At 37.2% G+C, this 23,383-nt stretch overlaps 1 protein-coding gene across 1 annotated transcript in view; it reads left to right on the top strand.

The window, feature by feature from the left end:
• AP3B1 (adaptor related protein complex 3 subunit beta 1) overlaps window positions 1-23,383 on the top strand; it is a 239,204-nt gene that overhangs the window by 10,651 nt on the left and 205,170 nt on the right. The window contains exon 2 of the mRNA XM_027971481.2: window positions 17,331-17,406. Within this exon, the coding sequence (XP_027827282.2) occupies window positions 17,331-17,406 (76 nt within the window). The remainder of the gene's footprint in view (window positions 1-17,330; window positions 17,407-23,383) is intronic.

Raw genomic sequence — 23,383 nt, 5'->3', positions numbered from 1 at the left:
GCTCTTCATTGTGAATTCCTTTCTCTTGTGTTTAGGAATTCGGTGCTGCTGGTATGAAAATATACTCCATTAATGATTTCTGTAGCATATTTTTGTCCTTGTCATCATCTTCAATTTCTGAAGATTTAATTCCTTTGAGTTCTGATAACTCCAGTTTTGATAACTGCTCATCTTGTTAATTCTGCTTAGCTTGTTGGAATTTATGGCCACTTAATCTAGTTATAGTGATGTTAACAGCGTCGTTGCCATGCTGTATATGTAAATTGGGCCCTAATGTTTTTATTTACAAGGAACATATGAAATATAAGGCAGTTTAAGTGCTTATTTCATTTTGGCCGCACTGTGTGGCTTGTGGGATATTAGTTCCCTGCCCAGGGATTGAATCCTGGCCGTGACAGTGAGAGCACTGAGTCCTAGCTACTGGGCCACTAGGCAACTCCCAATTTCAGTGTTTTTATTGCTCTTTTACGAAGTAAATGTTGTTTCTTCCAATATGGCTGTTAACAAAAGAAGCAGCTATATAATGATATCTGCAGTTCATTTCTGGATAGATGAATGAGTTGTTTTTGTCTTCATGGAAGTAAGACTGTCAGCTCTACAGAGGGCTAGCTATTCGGGTTAAGGATTGTCACTTTTAGTGTTGCAGTAGGGTTCCTATAATTTAATTCTTGAAATGTTCTTCAAATCAAATAAGATTTTACCACATTGAACAAAAAAGGTGATGAAACACTGCAGAGTCCTGCTTTGCAATAGATTATAACTGTTCTATTTTATTTGCTTAGCTTGCATTTCTTCTGGGAGAAGATTCAGTTCTGATTTTACAGTTTATCTTAAATACTCAACCAAGAAAATACAGAATATGTTATTTTAAGAACATTGATTTTGTGAAATCTAAGGAGAAAATCTAGAATATTTAAAATCAAGCCTTACTATTATAAATCCCAGGATGTGAGATATTATTTCTAAAAATATTTAGAATTTGAGGTAACATTGCTAGAACTGAATGAGTAAAACCGAAAAGATCAGACAGATGGTGGGTTGAAATGTTCTTTTTTTACTGCAGAAAAGTTACAAATGCTCATGGAATGACAAATGTTTTATAGTGAAATAATTTGACAGTATTGCAATTGTGAATATAAATGAGCTACCGACAAAAACAAATTGCCTGCAGTCCAAATTCAAAATTTAAAGTGAAGAGCCCAAAGTAGAATAATCAAGAAGGAAATGATTTTCCTATGTTTCACATTATTATGAATAACATTCTTTGGGTTATGTGCTTAGGGAAGACTTATTTAACATGTCAGCTGGAAAGAGTTCATAGATCTACAAAAGTGGACAGTTTATAGTCAATGTCTGTTTATTGATGGGCCGATTACTTGTATTGCTGATAGGGACTGACCTAATTAGAAGGCCAGTGTCTTTAATCTGGCAGCTGAGTGAGGTGGCATGCCAGCTGAATAAGCGAGAGGCTTATGAGTAAGGCTGGTCCCAAGATCATGGGTTGGCAGAGCTTTACTCTAGGAATAGGTTACTTAAAATTTCTTAAAGCCTAGGTTAAGGATGTAGTCATAAAGAATGAGGGGGAGATTTAGTGCTATGGGGGTGGGAAGGTAGGGGGAGGAGTAGAAGGTTGGGGGTCAGATTGTGTAGGGCCTTGTAAGGACTTTGGATTTTACTCTTGAGTGTGAAGAGAAGCCATTGGAAGGTTTTGAACAGAATGGGCATTTAGAAGTCAGTCAGTCATTATTAAGTGCCTATTGTGTGCCAGATGTATTTCTTTTTTCAAAGAGGTTATGGTCTGTAAAATACTTGAGACCATTTTTTTATTCATTTCTAATGTTTCTTTCTATAACCTAAATAATATAGAAGCAACTTAACATTTAACAAGTATGAGTGCCTTCTTATGCTTGGTACTCTTAATGCTGGGGATTTCAATCAGTGGGCAAAATGCCTGCTTTCATGGAGTATATTCCAATCTGAAGAATATAAGCAATAAAATAAATCAGTATATGGTCAGTCATTTGATAACAGGGAGCTATATAGAGAAAAATAAGGCAGGGAAAGGATAGAGAATTAAGATGGAGGTTGGGTTGAGTTTGAAATAGCAGGGTGAAGAAAAGATGCTTGTGAATACCTGAAGTAGGTGAGGGATTGACTTGCAGATGTCTGGGGAGAAAGAAGTCTTCAGTCAGAGGAATTGTGTGTGCTCAGGCTCTGAGGCAGAATTTCTGACCTGGGAGCGTAGCAAAGAGGCCAGTGTGTCTGCACAGAGTGAATGAAGGAAGAGGGGGAAGAAAGACTTCTGTGTGAGAAGGAAGCCATTGGAGGGTTTTGAACTGAAGAGTGAGATGACCCAGCTTATGTTTTTAATATATCGTTTTGTCTCCTGAACTAGGAATAGACTGCAGATCTGAGGCAGGGACCAGCAAGGACACCCTACGGTAATCCAGGCAAGAAAAGGTGATGCCTTGGTCCGATCGGTGATAGTGGGGAGCAGTGATTGGATTCTGGATATATTTTGAAAGTAGATCCAGTGAGATTGGCTGATGGTTTGGATGATGGTGTGTGAGAGAAAAAGATATCAAGGACGGACACAAGCTTTTTGCCTAAACAACTGGAAGTTTGGGATTGGTATCAACTGAAATGAAGAAGACTGTATATAGAGGAACTTTTTAAAGAGGGGAGATGTTCAGGAGCTTGAGCACATTAAGTGTGAGACACCTATTAGGCATCCGAGTAGAGATAATAAATAGACAGTTGGTTACATGAGTCAAGCTTAGGGAAGACTTAGGCTAGAGACAGAGTTGGGGAGCCATAAGATGATACAAATGCTGTGGTCAGTTACAAGTAAATTAGAGACTTCTCTGGAGAAGGCAATGACACTCCACTCCAATACTCTTGCCTGGAAAATCCCATGGACGGAGGAGCCTGGTGGGCTGCAGTCCACGGGGTCGCTAAGAGTCAGACGCGACTGAGCGACTTCCCTTTCACTTTTCACTTTCATGCATTGGAGAAGGCAATGGCAACCCACTCCAGTGTTCTTGCCTGGAGAATCCCAGGGACGGTGGAGCTTGGTGGGCTTCCATCTATGAGGTTGCACAGAGTCGGACATGACTGAAGCGACTTAGCAGCGTCAGCAGAGACTTCCCTGGCAGTCTGGTGGTTAAGATTTTAGCTTCCAATGCTGGGGGTGCAAGTGCGACCCCTGGTCAGGGAGTTATGCTCCCACATGGCTTGTGGCCAAAAAACCAAAACATAAGACAGCAATAATAGTGTAACAAATTCAGTAAAAACTTTAAAAATGGTCTACATAAAAAAAAAAATCTCAAAAAATAGTAAGTAAAGTGAAAAATAGACAGTTCTTAAATTTTCTGCCTGTCTGACAGTATCAATGGTTACAAAATAACAGATTGGATTTCTCAAGGTGATTGGATCCTTGAACATTTCTTTAAAAAGAAAATGTAGTTAAATTTCTGAAAGTCAGAGATAGATTTTGTTTACCCACACAGATAAACACACACACACAGAGCCATTTTTCTTGGTACCTTATATAGTACTTAACAAATGATTTTGGATAATAGTGATTACAAATGATTCCCCCCCCCTTTTTTTTAGCATTTTTAGTATTTTAAAACTTTTCATTAATATGGTACAAATTATAAAAATTTTCAGTTTTATTTGGTCAATATCGTGTTTTATATTTAAAAAATTTAAAATACATGTGGAAATAAATCTTTTGAAAATTAACAATAGTTTTTTCCAGCAGAATGCAGAATTTAAAATAAACATGTAAAGCTCAGTGATTTGCATTTTCAGATTTTTTTTCCTGTCGTAGGAAATTGTAGGACTTTTTTTCTGTTTCTAGGCCTACATGGCCTTTATCGGGAAACTTGACAGGGCTGTGTGACTTTTTAAAAAAATTGTGATTAAAAATACATAACATAAAATTTACCATCTTAACGATTTTTAAGTATATAATCCATTAGTGTTAAGTATACTCACATTGTTGTTCAACAGATCTCAGAACTGTTTCATTTTGAGAACAGTGCCAAGTGATTTTTTCAAAACTGAATTTTTTACTGAGATTTTCAAGTGCTTCAGGGACAAAGCTTATCTAAGGTAGAGATTGCATGTTGGTTTCCTCAATTCCCTAAACAGAAGGCTAATCCAAACTCATCAGATGGAAAACTTGCCTTCTGTGGCCTTGGAAAGTTGATTTTTTTTCTTTTTAAGGATTTAAAAATTAATCTAGCTTTGAGTCGGCATGTCTTATGAGCATAGTAGAAAACTTAGATTTATTTTACTGTAGTTTATGAATTTCTTGGAGGAAAATCTAATAATAATACTCATACTTGATGCACACACTGACTCTTTGGCATGTCTGTGTTTATGCCCATCTGCTCCTATGGCACCATGCCCATTGTTACAGTGGCATGCCAGTATCATTGGGGCATGTGAGCCAACAAAGATGAATTGTTTGGATGGAATACACTATTCTGTAATACTAATTAATTTTGAGCTGATGAATCTACATGAGATAATGTTAACCAAATATAGTCAAAGTAATGTCAGTGAAAATAAAATTTATTTTGACTTAGACAGAAGTGTATCACAGATGCTTTAGACTACTACTGAGAATAGTTAGAATTAGTGTTTATTATGGTTCCAGTGATCAATTTTCTTTTCACAAAATTTTGAATTTAAAATGAAAAAAACAGCAACAGTTTTCTTGTGGTTGATTATAAAAATTAGGGAAGTATTGTGGTACCATAGGTTATGGATTTTATACTTATTCTATAATTCTTGAAATGTTTTCTTAGTAAATGGGAAGAATGTTGGATTTCAAAACAAGACTCAAGTTTAATTCTTTGCTGTTCTCTAATCTGTGGTGGTATACTTGAAAATTATGTTTAGAATTTCTTACATGTGTAATTTTTTACTTGCATGTTATCCTTATATTCTCTGAGCTTCAGTTTCCTTATTAATTAAATAGTGAATAACTCCACATGCTTCCTAGAGACTCTGTGATACTAAAATAAATAAATAAATAATGCTTTAAGTTCTAGAAAACAATACCACTTTCAGATGACTAAATAAGTTAATTATAGGTTATCAGTGTGAGGCATATTAGTAATAGAGAAAATGTATCACTTCCCCTGTCCCCCCCTGAGATAATCACAATGAAAAAGTTCTTGTGTATCCTTCTAGAAAAAAAAATGTGTAAGCCAAATGATCATATATATGTATAATATTACCAAATGATAATGTATATAATAACATTTTAAAATGTTATTACACCAAATCTTTATAATTGTTAGTGCATTACATCTTCTCCCTCATATTTGTTGGTTTTATTTTCTCAGTGAAATACCTTATATGTCCTTTGTCCATTTCCCTGTTGGATCGACTTTTGATTAGTTAAGGGTCTTTTGTATTCTAAGGAAATTAGCTCTCTTATGAGTTAAATTCCAAATTCACTTACTCTTAGTGCAAAAATTTTTAAACTTTCTGTGTTTATATTTATCAAATTTAAATGACTTTTGAGACTCCATGAGCCTTTTTAATCTTTTATTGAAGGTGGCAACTTTGGTTTATGGTGCTGTTAAATAGAAAAAAGAATTTTAGCTTGTTCCTAAGTAGCTGAATGACTCTGTGATATTTCCTTTAAAACTTTAATGTAGTCACATTCTAGAAAGTATTCCTTATATCCTGAGCAAAAGTAAAATCTACTTCCTGCTGCCGGCCAACAGAATAGTAGCTGAGGACTTTGGTAAAGGGTTTGGCAAATATGGAGACTTTCTGTGATGTATATGTGACATCATGATTTTTAAAACATGCACATGTAGAATGTATACATGGAAGATGTATGCTTAGTTTTTAACTTTTATTCGGGTCGTGGACTATTTTGAGAATCCAGTGAAACCTTAAGAGTTTTCCTGTATTCCTCTAAGGAACACGGTTAGCATGTAGCTTATGTTCATTTATTCTTTCAGCTAATGTTTATTGTGTGTTTAGTGTATTTGAGAAAACAACCTTTGTGTACATTTATAGATCCTTTGTAGACCTTCTTTTGGTCTTTATTATCTGTGTTTATTCCTGCCATGTATCTTTGCAAAATTCCTGTGGTTGGCTCCTTGTCTTTTGAGATCTCAGCTTCATTGATCACTTCTACCTATAGAGATCTTTTATGATTGCCCAGTCTTACTTTAATTTTATTACCCTATTTTAATTATTTGAATAGTACTTATTCTGTTTATATTTGTTTCCCTTCCCTTTCCCTCTCTCTTTCCCTCCCTCCCTCTTCTGTCATTTCTGTCATTCCCCCTCACCCCTACCCCACTCCCCTGCATTCTCACTTAGAATGTGAGTCCCAGTACTTAGAACAGTTCCTGGAACCTAGTACATACCGAATAAATGAATGTGCTAGGCCCGGTGGTAAGTGCTTTACAATGATCTCATTAAGATTCTTAACAACCTGTGTGAAAGATATGTTTAGTTTTGTTGATTTTTATCTGTTATGGTTTCTTTCTATTGTATTGAATTCTCCCCTTATTCTTTATTTCTTTACTTGTTCTTTGAGTTTAACTTGCTGTTCTTCTTCTAGTTTCCTGAAATGGAAGCCTGCTGCTGCTAAGTCGCTTCAGTCGTGTCCGACTCTGTGTGACCCCATAGACGGCAGCCCACCAGGCTCCCCCGTCCCTGGGATTCTCCAGGCAAGAACACTGGAGTGGGTTGCCATTTCCTTCTCCAATGCAGGAAAGTGAAAAGTGAAAGTGAAGTCGCTCAGTCGTGTCCTACTCCCAGTGACCCCATGGACTGCAGCCTTTCAGGCTCCTCCGTCTGTGGGATTTTCCAGGCAAGAGTACTGGAGTGGGGTGCCATTGCCTTCTCCCAAAATGGAAGCCTAGAATATTGATATTCAGTCTTTCTTCTTTTATATTGCATTTCAGTTCAGTTCGGTTGCTTAGTCGTGTCCAGCTCTTTGCAACCCCATGAAGCGCAGCCCGCCAGGTCTCCCTGCCCAACACCAACTGCCAGAGTTCACCCAGACTCATGTCCATTGAGTTGGTGGGGCCATCCAGCCATCTCATCCTCTGTCGTCCCCTTCTCCTCCTGCCCCCAATCCCTCCCAGCATCAGGGTCTTCTCCAGTGAGTCAGTTCTTCGGATCAGGTGGCCAAAGTATTGGAGTTTCAGCTTCTGCATCAGTCCTTCCAATTAGAAATACAAATTTACTTCCAAGTGCTGCTTTTGCTGTCTATCATGCGTTGTGAGATGTTGCAATTTTGTTGGTCAGTTCAAAATATTTTCTAATATCCCTGATGATTTTTTCTTTGACCCATAGGTTATTTAAAGTGTGTTGTTTATCTTTCCAAACATCTGAGCATTTTCTAGCTCTTTTTTCTTTTATGGATTTTTAGTTAGATTCCATGTACCCTAAATGATTTTAGATCTTTGAAATTTGTGAAGATCTTATCCAGCATAGAATTTTATTTTGGTAAGTAGTGTTCTGTGTGCACTTGAAAAGAATGTTTATTCTGCAGTTGTTGGATATACTGTTCTGTGCATGTCAGGTTGAGCTGGTTATTTGTGTTCATATTTTCTACATCTTTATTGAATTTTTTAATCTACTTGTTCTCAGAGAGGTGTGTTAAAAGTGCCAGTTACGCTCGTGGATATATGTCTTTCTTCTATTAGTTCTGCTTTATAGATGGAAGTTTTCCTTTACAGATGAAAGGTATAAATTTAGAATAAATCCCATGTAAATTTAGAGTTGTCTTCCTTTTGAAATAATATCCTTTTATATCCTGGCAGCAGATCCTCAGCAGTTATTGGTCTGAAAATTACTTTTTTTCACCTTCAGCTTTGAAGCATATTTTCTTTCAGTGGGTATAGAATTGTTTGTTGGCCTTATTTCTTTCAGCTTTTTGAAGATGTCATTTGATTGTCTTCTGACGTCTGTAGATTCTTTTGAAAAGTTGGCTCTCAGTATTATTGTTGGTCCTTTTAAAACAAGGGTTAATAAACTATGGCCTGTGCATTTGTGCATGCTTGCTGAGTCGCTTAGTAGTATCTGATTGTATGTGAACATATGGACTGGAGCCTGGCAGGCTTCTCTGTGGAATTTTCCAGATGAGAATACAGGAGTGGGGAAAAAAAAAAAAGAGAGAATACAGGAGTGGGTTGCCATTTCCTGCTTCAGGAGATCTTCCCAACCCAGGGATCAAACCCGTGTCTCTTGGGTCTCCTGCAATGGCAGGTGGATTCTTTACCACTGTGCCACCTGGAAATCCTCATATGTATAAAGTTTTATTAGAACACAGCCAGCCCATTTATTTATGTATTGTTTTAACAGTCATCAGAGCTGGTATGGCATGTAATGCCTAAAATATTTGGCCCTTTATTGACAAGTTTTGTTGACCCTTTCCTTAAGGAAATGCCTTTTTTTTTTTTTTGCATACATTAAAGATTTTTCTCATTATCTTTTGATTTTCAGCTGTTTGACTATTCTAGACCGTGTGTGTGTGTGTGTGTCTGTCTGTCTCCGTGTGTATGGCTTTATGTTTTTTCTTTTTTTTTTAGGTTTTAAAATACATAGTAAGTTTACGTCTTTCATCAGTTTAGAAAAATTCTTAGTCATTAGCTTTTGAAATATTGCTTTTGTCCCGTTCTTTTGGGGGTTTCCCTGATAGCTCAGTTGGTAAAGAATCTGGGTCTGGAAGATCTGCTGGAGAAGGGATAGGCTACCCACTTTAGTGTTCTTGAGCTTTCCTTGTGGCTCAGCTGGTAAAAAATCCGCCTGCAATGCGAGAGACCTGGGTTCAATCCCTGGGTTAGGGAGAGCCCTTGGAGAAGGGAAAGGCTACCCACTCCAGTATTCTGGCCTGGAGAATTCCATGGACTGTATAGTCCATGGGGTCACAAGGAGTTGGACACAACTGAGCGACTTTCATTTCACTTCACTTGTCTCTCCTCCCTCTTTTTAGGTATGTTATATTCTACTTATATTATACATGTCTCTGATGTGCTATTCAATGTTTTCCATTCTTGTATTTCTTGGTGCTTCAGATTGTGTATTTTCTCTTGACCTGCCTTTACTTTCAATAGTCCTATTATCTTCTGCTATTTTCAGTCTGCTCTTAAACCTATCTAGTGAGTGCTTCATTTCATAAATTATACTTTTAATTTCTGAATGTTCATTTGATTATTTTGTATAGATTTTACTCCTTTATTGACATTCTCTATTATTTTGTATATTAACTGTAGTGGTTTAAAAGTCCCTGTTTGATAACTAGTTTGTGAGTTACCCTGGATCTCTTTCAATTCCGTTTTGTCTTTTCTCTCCCTTCTCTCCTTCCCTCTTTCCTTCCACCCTTCCTCTCTCTTTCCTGTCATTTGTTCCTGTTTTTAGTGTGTCTCTTAAGTTTTGATCAGATGCTAGGTAATCAGGAACATAGATGGGTCTCTGAATGATGTCTTCCAAAGAGGACTGTGTTTTTTTTTTTCTTTCTTTCTGACAGTACAGTGCTAGCAGAGCACTTTGGTCTTGTTTAAGTTCAGTTTAGGCTTTTAAAGGTTTTGTCTATTTCAGTTTTTCTTTTTTTTTAAGTTTTGTGATTCTTTTTTTTTTTTTTTTTACTTTATTTTACTTTACAATACTGTACTGGTTTTGCCATACATCAACATTTTCTTATACACCTAAGAAGTATCCTTACTTTTCAATTATGCCCCTCCTGTGGTCTCAACTGAAAGGCCAGGGTATTTACCAACACCTCCCTGGAGAAGGAAATGGCACCCCATTCCAGTATTTTTGCCTGGGAAATCCCATGGACAGAGGAGCCTGGTGGGCATACAGTTCATGGGATCACAAGACAGTTAGACACGACTGAGGAACCAGACCACCACCACATCTCCTTGGGAGACTTGGTTTCCAGCTGCTCTTCCCTGCAGTGTGTGGTTGCTGAACTCTGATCAGGTATTAATATTTAACCTCCCAGCACTGTTCTTTTCTGCTGGATTTCCCACATTCTTAACTCTGTGAAAACGTAGCCAACTATTGAAGGGAGTTTGTACACAGATTTTTGTGTACCTTTTGGCTGGTTCCCTCCTCCGTAGTTTCACCCTTCGAGTTCCAGTTCCTTTGGTAGCCACAAACATTAACGTTTGTCTCTTTAGTCTTTTAAAACTGTCATTTTTATCCTTGGATTCTATTCTCCCAGATAGTGATTTGAGAAATGCAGCCGGGAAAAAAGCTGATGTGAATGAAAAGCCCACTTTATGTGCTTCCATTCCTTGCATGATCTTGGCCCCTTAAGTTCTGCCTGGATGACTTGAGAAAGTTGCCTTACTTGTTTTTTCCGGTTTTTGTAGTCATTTTCTGCGGCAGGTTTAGTGTCTCACAAATCAGAGCAGCGTGGGCAGATTTGGAAGCACCTGCAGTGTCTTCCAAACGTAACGGCCAGAGTGATTCTGTTTGTGTATCAGACTATGACTTCTCTATTCATCACCTTCCTATGGTTCCCAACTTCATTCAGGGTGAGCACCAAAGCCTTTAGCATTCTCTACCTTCCTTCATCTGCTCTGCCTACAGGCTCTGCCTGGAGTGCTCTTTCTCTCTGTCCCTCTCCTCCAGTACCAGTACCACTGACTCCCTCACTTGGCAAATGTTTGTTCAGATATTTCCTTATTTAGCCTATTCTGACCACCCTATTTAAAATTGCCTCTTCCTTTCCCTTCTGCATTCTCTCTCCCTTTGCTCTGTTTTTCCCTCATATCATCTCATGATTTTAAAATTTATTCTTTTATTATGTTTGATTTTTGTCTCTTATTAAAATGAAAACTCTACAAGGGCAGGGATTTTCATCATTTTTGTTCATTGGTATGTCACAAATGCAAATTCGAACCAGATGCGAATGGGGAATTACAGAATCTAAGGGAAGAAGGAATTTAGAGATAGAAGAGAAGTAGTCAGTTATGTCAAATATCAAATAATCTAAAAGTATTCATGAGATTTCTGCATTGGATTTTTAAAGAAGGAGGTTATTCCTGACTTTTCTGAAAGAACTTTTAATAGAAGAGCAGAGAGAAAATGAAGATTACCAAAGAATGAGGCTGTTGTGACAGCAATTGTAGACTATTCTTTTTTAGTTTCGTGGAGAGTATAGTAGAAAAAGTTCATATTTACTTGGATAATTTATGGTTTCTCCTTTTAGACAGTTAATAAATGGATTATTCGGTAGTTGGAATTTTCTGGTTTTACTCACTTTTGTTTTTATTAATTAATACTTTGTGCCCAAAACTACATAAAGTTTTGAGTGTCATCCAAGGGAGAGTTACTGAGGTTTCACCTTGTGCGTGGAAACTAATTACGAAGTGCAGTACCTTTAGCTGCACAGTGCTAGAAAAAAGTAAATTTTGACTCTTGTTCCCAGCCTTTTTTTTCCTGCATACCTATTCTACATACCTATTCATGTATACCGGAGAAGGAATTGGCAGCCCACTCCGGTGTTCTTGCCTGGAGAGCCCCATGGACAGAGGAGCCTGGTGGCTGCAGTCCATGGGGTCACAAAGAGTCAGACACACTTGAGCGACTGGGTAGCAGCATTCGTGTATACAGTGGACCTTTTGGAGTTGAAGCATCTTTCACTTGAGTAGTTTACAAAGTATGAAGAGGTGCCCATGATTTAGAATTTTTTGATGGGGCTTGAGAAAGTTTCGTACTGTTCATGGGGTTCTCAAGGCAAGCATACCGAAGTGGTTTGCCATTCTTTTCTCCAGTAGACCACATTCTGTCAGACCTCTCCACCATGACCCGCCCATCTTGGGTGGCCCCACATGGCATGGCTTAGTTTCATTGAGTTAGACAGGGCTGTGGTCCGTGTGATCAGATTGACCTGTTATCTGTACTTGTGGTTTCAGTCTCTCTGCCCTCTGATGCCCTCTGTCAGTGCCTACCTCTTACTTGGGTTTCTCTTACCTTGGACGTGGGGTCTCTCTTCACGACTGCTCCAGCAAGGCGCAGCCGCCGCTCCTTACCTCAGACGTGGGGTAGTTCCTCCCGGCCACTGCCCATGACCTTGGGTGTGGGTAGCTCCTCTCGGCCACCACCAAGAATCAGGGTTGCCAGGAGAAATATCAGTAACCTCAGATATGCAGATGACACCACCCTTATGGCAGAAAGTGAAGACGAACTAGAGCCTCTTGAGGAAGGTGAAAGAGGAGAGTGAAAAAATTGGCTTAAAGCTCAACATTCAGAAAACTAAGATCATGGCATCTGGTCCAATACTTCATGGCAAATAGATGGGGAAATAGTGGAAACAGTGGCTGACTTTATTTTTGTGAGCCCCAAAATCACTGCAGATGGTGATTGCAGCCATGAAATTAAAAGACACTTGCTCCTTGGAAGGAAAGTTATGACCAACCTAGACAACATATTTAAAGCAGAGACATTACTTTGTCAATAAAGGTCCGTCTAGTCAAGGCTATGGTTTTTCCAGTAGTCATGTATGGATGTGAGAGTTGGACTATAAAGAAATCTGAGTGCTGAAGAATTGATGCTTTTGAACTGTGGAGAAGACTCTTGAGAGTCCCTTGGACTGCAAGGAGATCCAACCAGTCCATCTTAAAGGAAATCAGTCCTTGGTGTTCATTGGAAGGACTGATGTTGAAGCTAAAACTCCAGTACTTTGGCCACCTGATGCGAAGAGCTGACTCATTTGAAAAGACCCTGATGCTGGGAAAGATTGAGGGCAGGAGAAGGGGATGACAGAGGATGAGGTGGTTGGATGGCATCACCAACTCAATGAACATGGGTTTGGGTGGACTCCGGGAGTTGGTGATGGACAGGGAGGCCTGGCATGCTGCGGTTCATGGGGTTGCAAAGAGTCAAACACGACTGAGTGACTGGACTGAGCTGAGAAAGTTTCAGTCCTCCCCTCTCAAAGATTTTTGATGCGTCCTTTTTTTTTTTTTTTTTTTGATGCGTCCTTTTGAGGATGTACTTTTACTGCCGATTGGAAATCACTATTCATCACTTTTCCCAATCCGTCATTCCTAGATTTAAAATTCAAGTGTTACTTTCTATAGTACCCAAATTTTTGTGATTCTTTCAAGAGAAAAGGAAGTAATTATGTAGCACAGTGCTCTCAAACAGGTGAAGGGCCCTTTTTTTTTCTTTTAAATTTCCAGTCCATTATGGATAGATACTTCTGTAAAATACAACAAAAAATGAATTGCTGGAAAAAGCATGCAAAATGCTAGCCCTGGTTTTTACATTCAAAAATATAACACTACACTGTTGAAGGGCCCTAAGTATAGTCTCTCGGCCTCTGTTTCTGTCTCCTATGGATTAGTGGCAAGAATTTGGTAATGGCTCTCGGGCCGGTCCTTCTCTGATCGGATCAGGAGAAGCGCCGAGGCGGTGTGCAGTGCTGCGCTGTTAGTTTCCTCTTAATCTACACAGTCTTTCAAAGGAGTAGGAGGTTTTAATGAGTTATGGATTGCAGGTTTTTTAAAAAGAGGTAATTTATACACTGTAAAAGCTTTGCTACTTAAGTTCTGAAAGAGTAACTCTTAAAATTTTGCTTTTTGAATAGTTGCTCCTTTACACAGTGCTGAAGTAAAAGTGACTTCTTGGTAACAGTAAGATTTTGTTTAACTTTCCAGTTACTTATTTTTCTTCGGTCCTTGAACCTATAAAAACAAGCATATTTTCAACATGAAAGGAAAAGTTATACCGCTTCACACCACAAGATGTCACTTATGTAAAAATAAAGTTTTATTTTAATACTCAAAAGCTGAAAAGCTACAGGTAAGTAGATAAAAGAAGAACTAGGTAAATTAAAAAAGCAGTATTTGGATTGGTTTTTGGTAGAATCAATGAAAAATGTTACTAATTCAGCATTGTTTTGAATCAACTCTTGATGTTTCACACAAAGAATTTCTTTTTGTTCCTTATTTAGATTTTTCAAAATTATAAAACTAAATTCTTAAGATTAATATAGTAGTACGTGTTAATCGGCCGTATTTGAATCTGTATAATGAAGGGGGTAGACCTAAAATGGCTCAATACAAGGGAACGTATTTTGAGAGTAAACGAGGTGTTTTGGTATTTACCTTCCCATATCTTTACTGTTTTGGTGACAAACGAAGAGGAATTTGGGTAGAGATATGTAATTTATATTAGAATTTTCAAAAGGACTTTATGACATATCTGAGTAGTTGAATATTACATAAGGTTGAAGCAGTGCCTAGGAGTTTTCTTGTTTCTTTTCTCTGAACCTCAAAGTTACTAGCTTTCTACCCATGTTAACACTGAAGATAGTTATATTTGTTATTGAAGACCATCTTTTCTGTTAGGCATGAAGAACAGAACCTTTGACTTTAATATTGGGTTCCTGTTTTCTTATTTTTAGTTTAAGAGAGTGGATCAGGACATGAAGGTGTTTGGGAGGGGAACTGTCCTGAAAATTGACACTTCGTTATTCTTCATTGCTCATTTTTCTCTCCAGATAACACTTGTAGAGAAGATCGGTAGAATACTCGTGGGGGAAAAAGGGATCAGACGTGAGAAAATGAATTTTTTTTTTTGACGTGTACATGTGTGGTCACACTTTCTTTCTGTTTACTTATCTAATTACTTTACCTTTTTTCAAGTTCTTATTTCCAAAAAGTTTTAAAAGGTTTCTTTTAGTGTTTTTAAAATATAAAAGTCCACATGGTCAGTAAGTAAAACAGGAAAATAGCAAAAAGTAGAAGGGGGAAAAACCTGATTTGTGGGTCCTGCCACAAAAAATTTCAACAAAAGGAATTTTTGTTCCTTTTCAGTTAACAGTGCATTGTGAAAGAACAGGGAATTTTAAGAAGGAATTCTGAATTCATTGAAGTGAGCAATTGGGAGTATTTTATATTTGGTTGTTATATATCCTCAGATGTGGTTCTTATATGTTGTTTTCTTACTATTTTTTTGATTAGCTCTATTTTTAATTAGAGAAAAGTCATTATTGTGATTGTTTATTGTGTCTTGCTAGTGGTCAGCGTTGTATTTAATTTTATGAGCTGCTTGGAAAGGAAGAGTGACTTTCATAATAAATCTCATTGCCTTTATTTATTTTTCCTGCAATGACAGTTTGTAACATTTCACTCCAACGTTAGTTTGCTAGGACTGCCGTAACAAAATACTCCAGATGCAGTGGCCTGATGACACATTTCTTTCCCTGGATCCTGGAGGGTAGAAATTGCAGATCAGAGTTTTGGCAGATTTGGTTTCCGTGGAAGCCTCTCTCCCTGGCTTGCGACGGCTGCCTACTTGCTGTGCCCTCACATGGCCATCTTTTGGTCTTTTGAATCAGTCCTAACCTGCTCTTCTTATAAAGAATCACTTATATTGGATGAGGGCCCACCCATGGTGACCTATTTTAATTTAATTAACCTCTTCAATGATTCTTCAAATACATCATACTCTGTGGTATTGAGGGTTAGGATTTTAACGTAGGAACTTTGGAAGGGACACAACTCAGCTCATAACAACGCGTGATCAATCATTTATTCTTGATATGTGCTTACTGCCTGTATTAGGCCTAAATTTGTAAAATGTAAAGTACTTTTGTCAAGGCTGTCTATTTAGAGTAGTTAAGGAAGCTCTTCTCACCTACTTTTAAGCTTAAGCTGAGATCAGAGAGCTTCTGATACTTTGTCTGGGTCCACACATGTATATGAGCACCTTGAACCATATTGCATGAAGCTGTGTGGAGTACATTTTTTAAATCTCTTTTCTGGAGAGTTCGTTGTAGAAACTATTAAAAATTGCTAATCATAAACTGATAACGAGTACAAAGTGATTAGTTATAGTTTGTAATACTACAATCTGTATAGTCATTTAAGAGGATTTTTCAGTGCTGTCCTAAAATAAGGTTCAGTGGTTTAAATTCTTGAGTAAGCTTGAGACTTAAGTGTGACACTCTTAATTTCAGAGTATGTATAAGGATGGCTTATCAGAACCGTAATAATGTATTTCTCAGAAACGGATAAATGTCTTTTAATCTTTTGGAGTATTTATATCTTATTCACAAATGTGAATAAAACACTACAGAAACTTATTAATATCATTTTAATGGAGGTATAATTCTCATACACCAAATTACCCAATTTTAGATTATAATTAGATGAGTTTTTGACAGATGTATATACCTGTGAAATCACTACCACAATTAAGAAGATACACAACATTTCCATCTTCTTATGGAAGAAATTTCTAATGTCCCTTTGTCCATTTCTCCTTCTACTTATGAATCCACTACCTTGGTTCTGTCCCTACAGATTGCATTTTATAGAACTTTAAATTAATTCAGTTGTGGTCTTTTGTGTCTGGTGTCTTTCAGTCACAATAATTTTGAGACTTCATCCATATTATAGCATGTATCAGTGGTTAGTTCTTTTCCTTTGTGAGTAATATTCCAGTGTATGGCTAAATCCCATTTTGCTGATGGACATTTAGATTGTTTCTGTTTTTTTTTTTTTTTGCTATGGATAAAGCTGCTATGCATATTCTTTAAGTTATTCTGTAGAATTATGTTTTTCTGTCTCTGAAAGTGGAATGAATGGATCACATAGTAGGTTTATGTTTAAATTTGGAAGGAACTCCCAATTTTCCAAAGTGATTGCACTCTTTTACATTCCTGCCAGCAGTGTATGAGAGTTCTAGTTGCTCCATAGCCTTGGCAACGTTTGTTATTGTCGTTGTCTTAATTTCATCTATTCTCAAGGATGTGTAATGGTTTCTCATTAAATTTGGACTTTTGATAGTTAATGGCCTTAAGTATTTGACAGTATTCCTAATCTTTTTGTGTGTGTGTGAAATGCCTGTTCAGGTTTTTTGACCATTAAAAAAAATCGGTGTGTCATCTTACAAATGAGTTGTAATTGTTATATAACTTTTTTATAATTAAACTTTTGATTTTGAAATAATTGTATATTCATATGCAGGTATAAAAAGTAATACAGAGAGATTCTGTGTGCCCTTTACCCAGTTTCCTTCAATGATAAACTATAGTACAATATCACAGCCAAGATGTTGACATTGATGTACTTCATGAGTCTTGTTCTGATTTTCCTACTTTTATTTGTACTTAACTTCTAGATGTCTTTGTTAGGGTAGTGTACTATTCCATTTAACCACCTTGATATTATTTTGTAGGGTTAGATGAGAAACGTATTTAATTATAAATAAGAAAAATAAATTGGTAATAATGTACATCATGTTATTAAAATTACATGTTTTAATGCCTGTGTCATATAAAATCTAAATATGAAATTTTTCTTTTTTGTGTATAGAAATGAAGATCTAAAGCAAATGTTAGAGAGCAACAAAGATTCTGCTAAATTGGATGCTATGAAACGGATTGTTGGGGTAGGTAAAGTAATTAGATCATTTTGACTTTTGAATAAATGACAAGTAGTGATATGCTAAAAATATATGTTACAGAATATGTTAAATACCAAATCAAGCATTCCCATCTACCCTTTATTATTAACTTAAAATTTCCTGTCTAAAATGTTTTGGAAGAAGTAATGAAGTGACAAAATTCAGAAACTTGAGTTCTGATTCTGTCTTTTCTGTTTCTCAAATATTTCTTTTGTCAAATAGAGTGCTAATCAGTTTGAAGAGAAAGTAACATTATATACTACAGTATTTTGACTTCCTACAAAGAGGGATACTAATGAGCTAAAAGATTAGCTAAAGGTCATTCTATGACCTAAAAATTGTGAGCATCCTTTCTTCTGATCTTCAAATTTCTTTACTACCAATACAAATGGTTTATTCAGTTTATCAGCATAGAACTTCTAATGAATATTAATAGATGTAAAAACATTCTCTACTTTTCCATTGTAATAGAAAATTCAGATAATAGTCTAATATATTATTATGTAAGGGGTTCTACTGTCAGAATTAAAAATATAATGCAATTTCTGATTATATAATAAGTTTAAAAATATTTTTGCAGTTTGTGTGGGTCTTGCTCTTTTTTTTTTTTGATTGTTTATATTGACAGTGAAAAAACTGGCTTAATTCAGTGACTATCTGTTAAAGAGTCTGCTTGTCTCAGTGGAATTAAATTTGTCAGACCTTGTCTTTCTTACTAGTACTTTGCTTTTTTCACCACCATTGCTGATTTTGTTTTCCAGAACTTTTTGTATCAGGTCAAAATATAGTAAATTCATGTAATTGCACAAATAAACTCTACTGTAGTAGGATGTAAACACAGCTGGAACAGTGCTGTTTTCCAGGAGACAGTGCCACGATATGAGAGTCTGAAATCTCTATTCTAAAATCCAAATCCCATTTATGAAGGATGATTATAGATATGAATTTACTGTGTTCAAAAGTTTGTTGTTGTGAAAACCCAATGTGTAAAAGTCAAGGACTAATTATACCTGTAGATCTTGCTTGATTCTTTTATTTAGATTTATGTCATTTGGTAATGAAGGCAAATGATGAAGAGTTTTTGGTAAATTTTTGATTTGTTCATGTTAAACCAAGGCTTCCCTAGTGGCTCTGCAGATAAAGAATCCATCTGCAGTGCAGAAGACACAGGAGACACAGGTTTGGCCCCTGGGTCAGGGAGATCCCCTGAAGTTGGTAATGGCAACCCACTCCAGTATTCTTTCCTGAAAAATCCCATGGACAGAGGAATTTGGCAGACTTCAGTCTGTGGGGCCACAAATAGCTGGACACGACTGAAGGAGTGAGCACACACGCAGTGTTATACTGTATAATAATAGTATTTATGGAGAGGTAGTTCTTTGCTTTACATGGCTTTGGTATTTGAATTTCAGTCACCGCAGCTTAGTTAAATAACACCAGTCTCCTCACAATAGGTTCATATTTCAGTTAGCCTGGCATATTGACTTAGTAATTGCACACTGCACAAGTTTCATCACTAACTTCAGTCCTCAACTCACTGTACATATAACAAATACACGTAGGTCGGGTCACTTCGTCTTCTTTTTTTGTTGTTGTTGTTGTCATGTCACTTCCTTCAAAGTTATTTTTAGCAGTTGGTCACTGTGTGTTGCTCAGTTGTGTACAGACTGCAAAGCATGCAGTGGTGATCCCTCCTTGTTTACCTGTGAGAAGCCCACTTGACATTTTACCAAAATGGATTATGAAAAACAGGATTTGATCAACAAAGATAAAAATGCAGGAAGGAAATGAAAAGTGATGACACTAGAAATGAAATTCAGGTAGAATGTAATTGGAGTTGTGGAGAAATTGCTGACTGTGGGAATGCTGATGCTGCCACTTTTGGAGAGACTCTAAATCCTGCCTGGGAAATCCCATGGACAGAGGAGCCTGCGGGCTGTTAGAGTCCATGGGATTGCAGAGTGTCAGACACGACTGAGCACACACAAACATGTAGCTAGAGGCACTTCAGTAAGGCAGGCTTTTCAACATAAATGAGGAAAATGGTTGTGATGAAAAGGCTGAAGATATGCCCCGAGGAAGTGATGCTGCCAAAAGCTTCATATTAGAGGAACTCTAGGAGATAATTCACAACGTTAGAAGTACAAAGGACACAATCTTGGAAGCTGATCCAGACTTAGAATTAATTTATCAAGGAATATGCAAGATGCTTGCATGCATGCATGCTCAGTCGCTTCAGCTGTGTCCGGCTCTTTGTGGCCACATAGACGTTAGCCCACCAGGCTCCTCTGACCGTGGCATTCTCCAGGCAAGAATACTGGAGTGTGTTGCCATACCCTCCTCCAGGGGATTTTCCCAACCCAGGAACTGAATCTAAGTCTCTTATGTCTCTTTCATTGGAGGGCGCGTTCTTTACCACTAGCGCTACGTGGGAAGCCCTTAAAGATGCTTGCTTGATACTTCAAATGATGAGAATAAGGCAGGTCCATTCAGACTACTCCTGATCAGTTAATTCTCAATGATTCTAATGTTATAAGGTATCCGGTCCCATCACTTCATGGGAAATAGATGGGAAAACAGTGGAAACAGTGTCAGACTGTATTTTTGGGGGCTCCAAAATCACTGCAGATGGTGACTGCAGCCATGAAATTAAAAGACGTTTACTCCTTGGAAGAAAAGTTATGACCAACCTAGATAGCATATTCAAAAGCAGAGACATTACTTTGCCGACTAAGGTCCGTCTAGTCAAGGCTGTGGTTTTTCTAGTAGTCATGTATGGATGTGAGATTTGGACTGTGAAGAAAGCTGAGCGCTGAAGAATTGATGCTTTTGAACTGTGGTGTTGGAGAAGACTCTTGAGAGTCGCTTGGACTGAAAGGAGATCCAACTAGTCCATTCTGAAGGAGATCAGTCCTGGGATTTCTTTGGAAGGAATGATGCTAAAGCTGAAACTCCAGTACTTTGGCCACCTCATGCGAAGAGTTGACTCATTGGAAAAGACTCTGATGCTGGGAGGGATTGTGGGCAGGAGGAGAAGGGGACGACAGAGGCTGAGATGGCTGGATGGCATCATGGACTTGATGGACGTGAGTCTGAGTGAACTCTGGGAGTTGGTGATGGACAAGGAGGCCTGGCGTGCTGCGATTCATGGGGTTGCAAAGAGTCAGACATGACTGAGCAACTGAACTGAACTGATATTAAATAAATGTTAATTTTATCTTGCTTCATTTTCCTACCTGTATATTTCTGATAGTAATAGAGAGTATGAAATGTTTTTTATAAAATTCTTATAAGTTATAGATCCAGTTGTCAGATTACCTTACACTGCCTTCAGCTTGCAGACCTGCAGGATACAGTCCTGCAGTGCCGTATAAAGCAGGCAGTACTCTTAATCATTTCACTGAATTTTGGTTTTACATCCCACTAAGGTAAATTATTTCACTAAGTCTGAGGATGCTATTGAAATTCCTAAATATGAAAATGAGATACTTGGTAGTTTTTTCTATATTCCTCTTTCAAACTGATAAAGAAATAAAATGGATATTCTCACAGTCTAGACTACTTGAATGTTATAAATGTAATTTACATGTAAATAGACATCATAAAGAAGTGTAAATATAGCTATGGTAGGAGTTAGTCTGGTAGTTACAGACTTTCTCATTAGGAAGTTTGTATAAATGTAAACTTGGAACTTGATCATTAAACTGTAGGAAAATGATTCTTAATTAAAAATTATTCCTTCACTTTGTATGATGTCCTCAGGATTTATCCATATTGTTACAAATGTCAGAATTTCTTCCTTTCTCATGGCTGAATAATATCCCATTTTATATACAGCACAGACACATATGTATGTATGTGTGTGTGTGTATAAGAAAGATGTAAGTATATCTCACATTACCAACAGTGCACAGTGTTTCCCTTTGTCCACATCCTCACAAACACCTGTTATGTCTTGTCTTTTTGTTCATAGCAGTTCTCAGAGGTTTGAGGTGATAACCTCATTGTAGATTTGATGTACATTTCCTTGATACTGACTGATGTTGAACAACATCTTTTTCATGTACCTGTTGGCACCTTTAATTTACATAGTATTCTATGTCAATTATATCTCCGTAGATCTGGAAAAAAATTATTAGACAAGTGACACAAATATGTATTTGTAAATTTTCAAATCATATTGAGATATAAAAAGTAAAAATTTCAGCTTCCAGGTATACTTTAGGATTAAATTGTCAAATTCTGTTAAAAATTGTTTTTGGATTTTGATTAGGGTAATACGGAATTTGTGTATTTCCATCTCCACTCTTTTCCTGTCTTTCAGTAGCAGTATATTCATATTTCATAGTTTTTAATCGTAAGAAATCTTGAACATTCCTTGCTAGATTCATTCCTGTGTACTTTTCAGTTTCGTTTGCCATTATGAATGGTCCCTTTCGTTATATTTTCAAAATTAATTATTACTAATGTATAGGAGAACAAATGACTTTTCTGTTCTTGTATTTGACCTTCTCAGCAAACTCTTCGTAAATCTGATAGTTTTTTGGTTTCTTTGCTTGATTTTTGGATAGTTAACTGTGTTATCCAGAAGTCATGACAGATCTATATTTTATTTTCAAATATTTTTAGCTCTTACTCGTTTTTCTTCTCTCTTTGCATGGATTAAGTTACACTATGATGTTGAGTAGTAGGCATGATAGAAGACAACACTGTGTTGTTTCTGATTTTAATGGAAATATTTGTAATATTTAACTCTTGTGGAATTCAAGTAGATATGTATCTATATATTTAAGTGAAGTTGTAGATTCAGAGCATGAGTTATTATTTAAGCCATCTTGGCCTGCTCCATTATTGCAAAGATCTCCCCTCTCACTTTTAGCCTTTATGTATGAGTCTGCGATCTAGTTTGCATTATTTCTTATGTATAATGTGAGATTAAGAGATGAATGTTTTTTAACACATGTATATCTAATTTGCCTCTATTTTTATTAAATATTTCAATGTTTGTTATTAAAAAACTATCCTTTCCCAACCAGATTTCAACCTCAAATGACACTCCGTTTACTGTGAACTTGTGGACCCACTTCTTAACTCTTCTGGTTCATGGGTCTTTGTGGCCTCAGTTTACCAATACCTCATCCTTGATTTCTGTAGCTTTAAAATGAAGTACTATAAGTCTTCCTTAAAAAAAGAAAAAAGCTTTGTTTGTGCTATATCCTTTGCATTTCCATGTAAATTTTGAAAGGTTGTCAGTTTCTACCAAAAAAAAGCTTCAGTTCAGTTCATTCGCTCAGTTGTGTCTGACTCTTTGCGACCCCATGTATTGCAGCACCAGGCCTTCCTGTCCATCACCAACTCCCGGAGTTCACTCAAACTCATGACCATCAAGTCCGTGATGCCATCCAGCCATCTCATCGTCTGTTGTCCCCTTCTCCTCCTGCCCCCAATCCCTCCCAGCATCAGAGTCTTTTCCAATGAGTCAACTCTTCGCATGAGGTGGCCAAAGTACTGAGTTTCAGCTTCAGCATCAGTCCTTCCAGTGAACACCCAGGAGTGATCTCCTTTAGGATGGACTGGTTGGATCTCCTTGCAGTCCAAGGGACTCTCAAGAGTCTTCTCCACACCACCATTCAAAAGCATCGGTTCTTTGGCGCTCAGCTTTCTTATGGTCCAACTCTCACATCCATTCATGACTACTGGAAAAACCAAAGTTTAAACTAGATGGACCTATGTTGGCAAAGTAATGTCTCTGCTTTTTAATATACTGTCTAGGTTGGTGATAACTTCTCTTCCAAGGAACAAGTGTCTTTTAATTTCATGGCTGCAGTCACCATTTGCAGTGAATTTCGAGCCCCCCAAATCTGTCACTGTTTCCATATCTATTTGCCATGAAGTGATGGGACCAGATGCCATGATCTTAATTTTCTGAATGTTGAGTTTTAAGCCAATATTTTTACTCTCC

The sequence above is a fragment of the Ovis aries genome, chromosome 7, assembly GCF_016772045.2.
Source record: "Ovis aries strain OAR_USU_Benz2616 breed Rambouillet chromosome 7, ARS-UI_Ramb_v3.0, whole genome shotgun sequence".
NCBI classification, from domain to species: domain Eukaryota; kingdom Metazoa; phylum Chordata; class Mammalia; order Artiodactyla; family Bovidae; genus Ovis; species Ovis aries.
The sequence above is the reverse complement of the archived record's forward strand: the minus strand, read 5'-3'. Positions and strand labels throughout refer to the sequence as shown.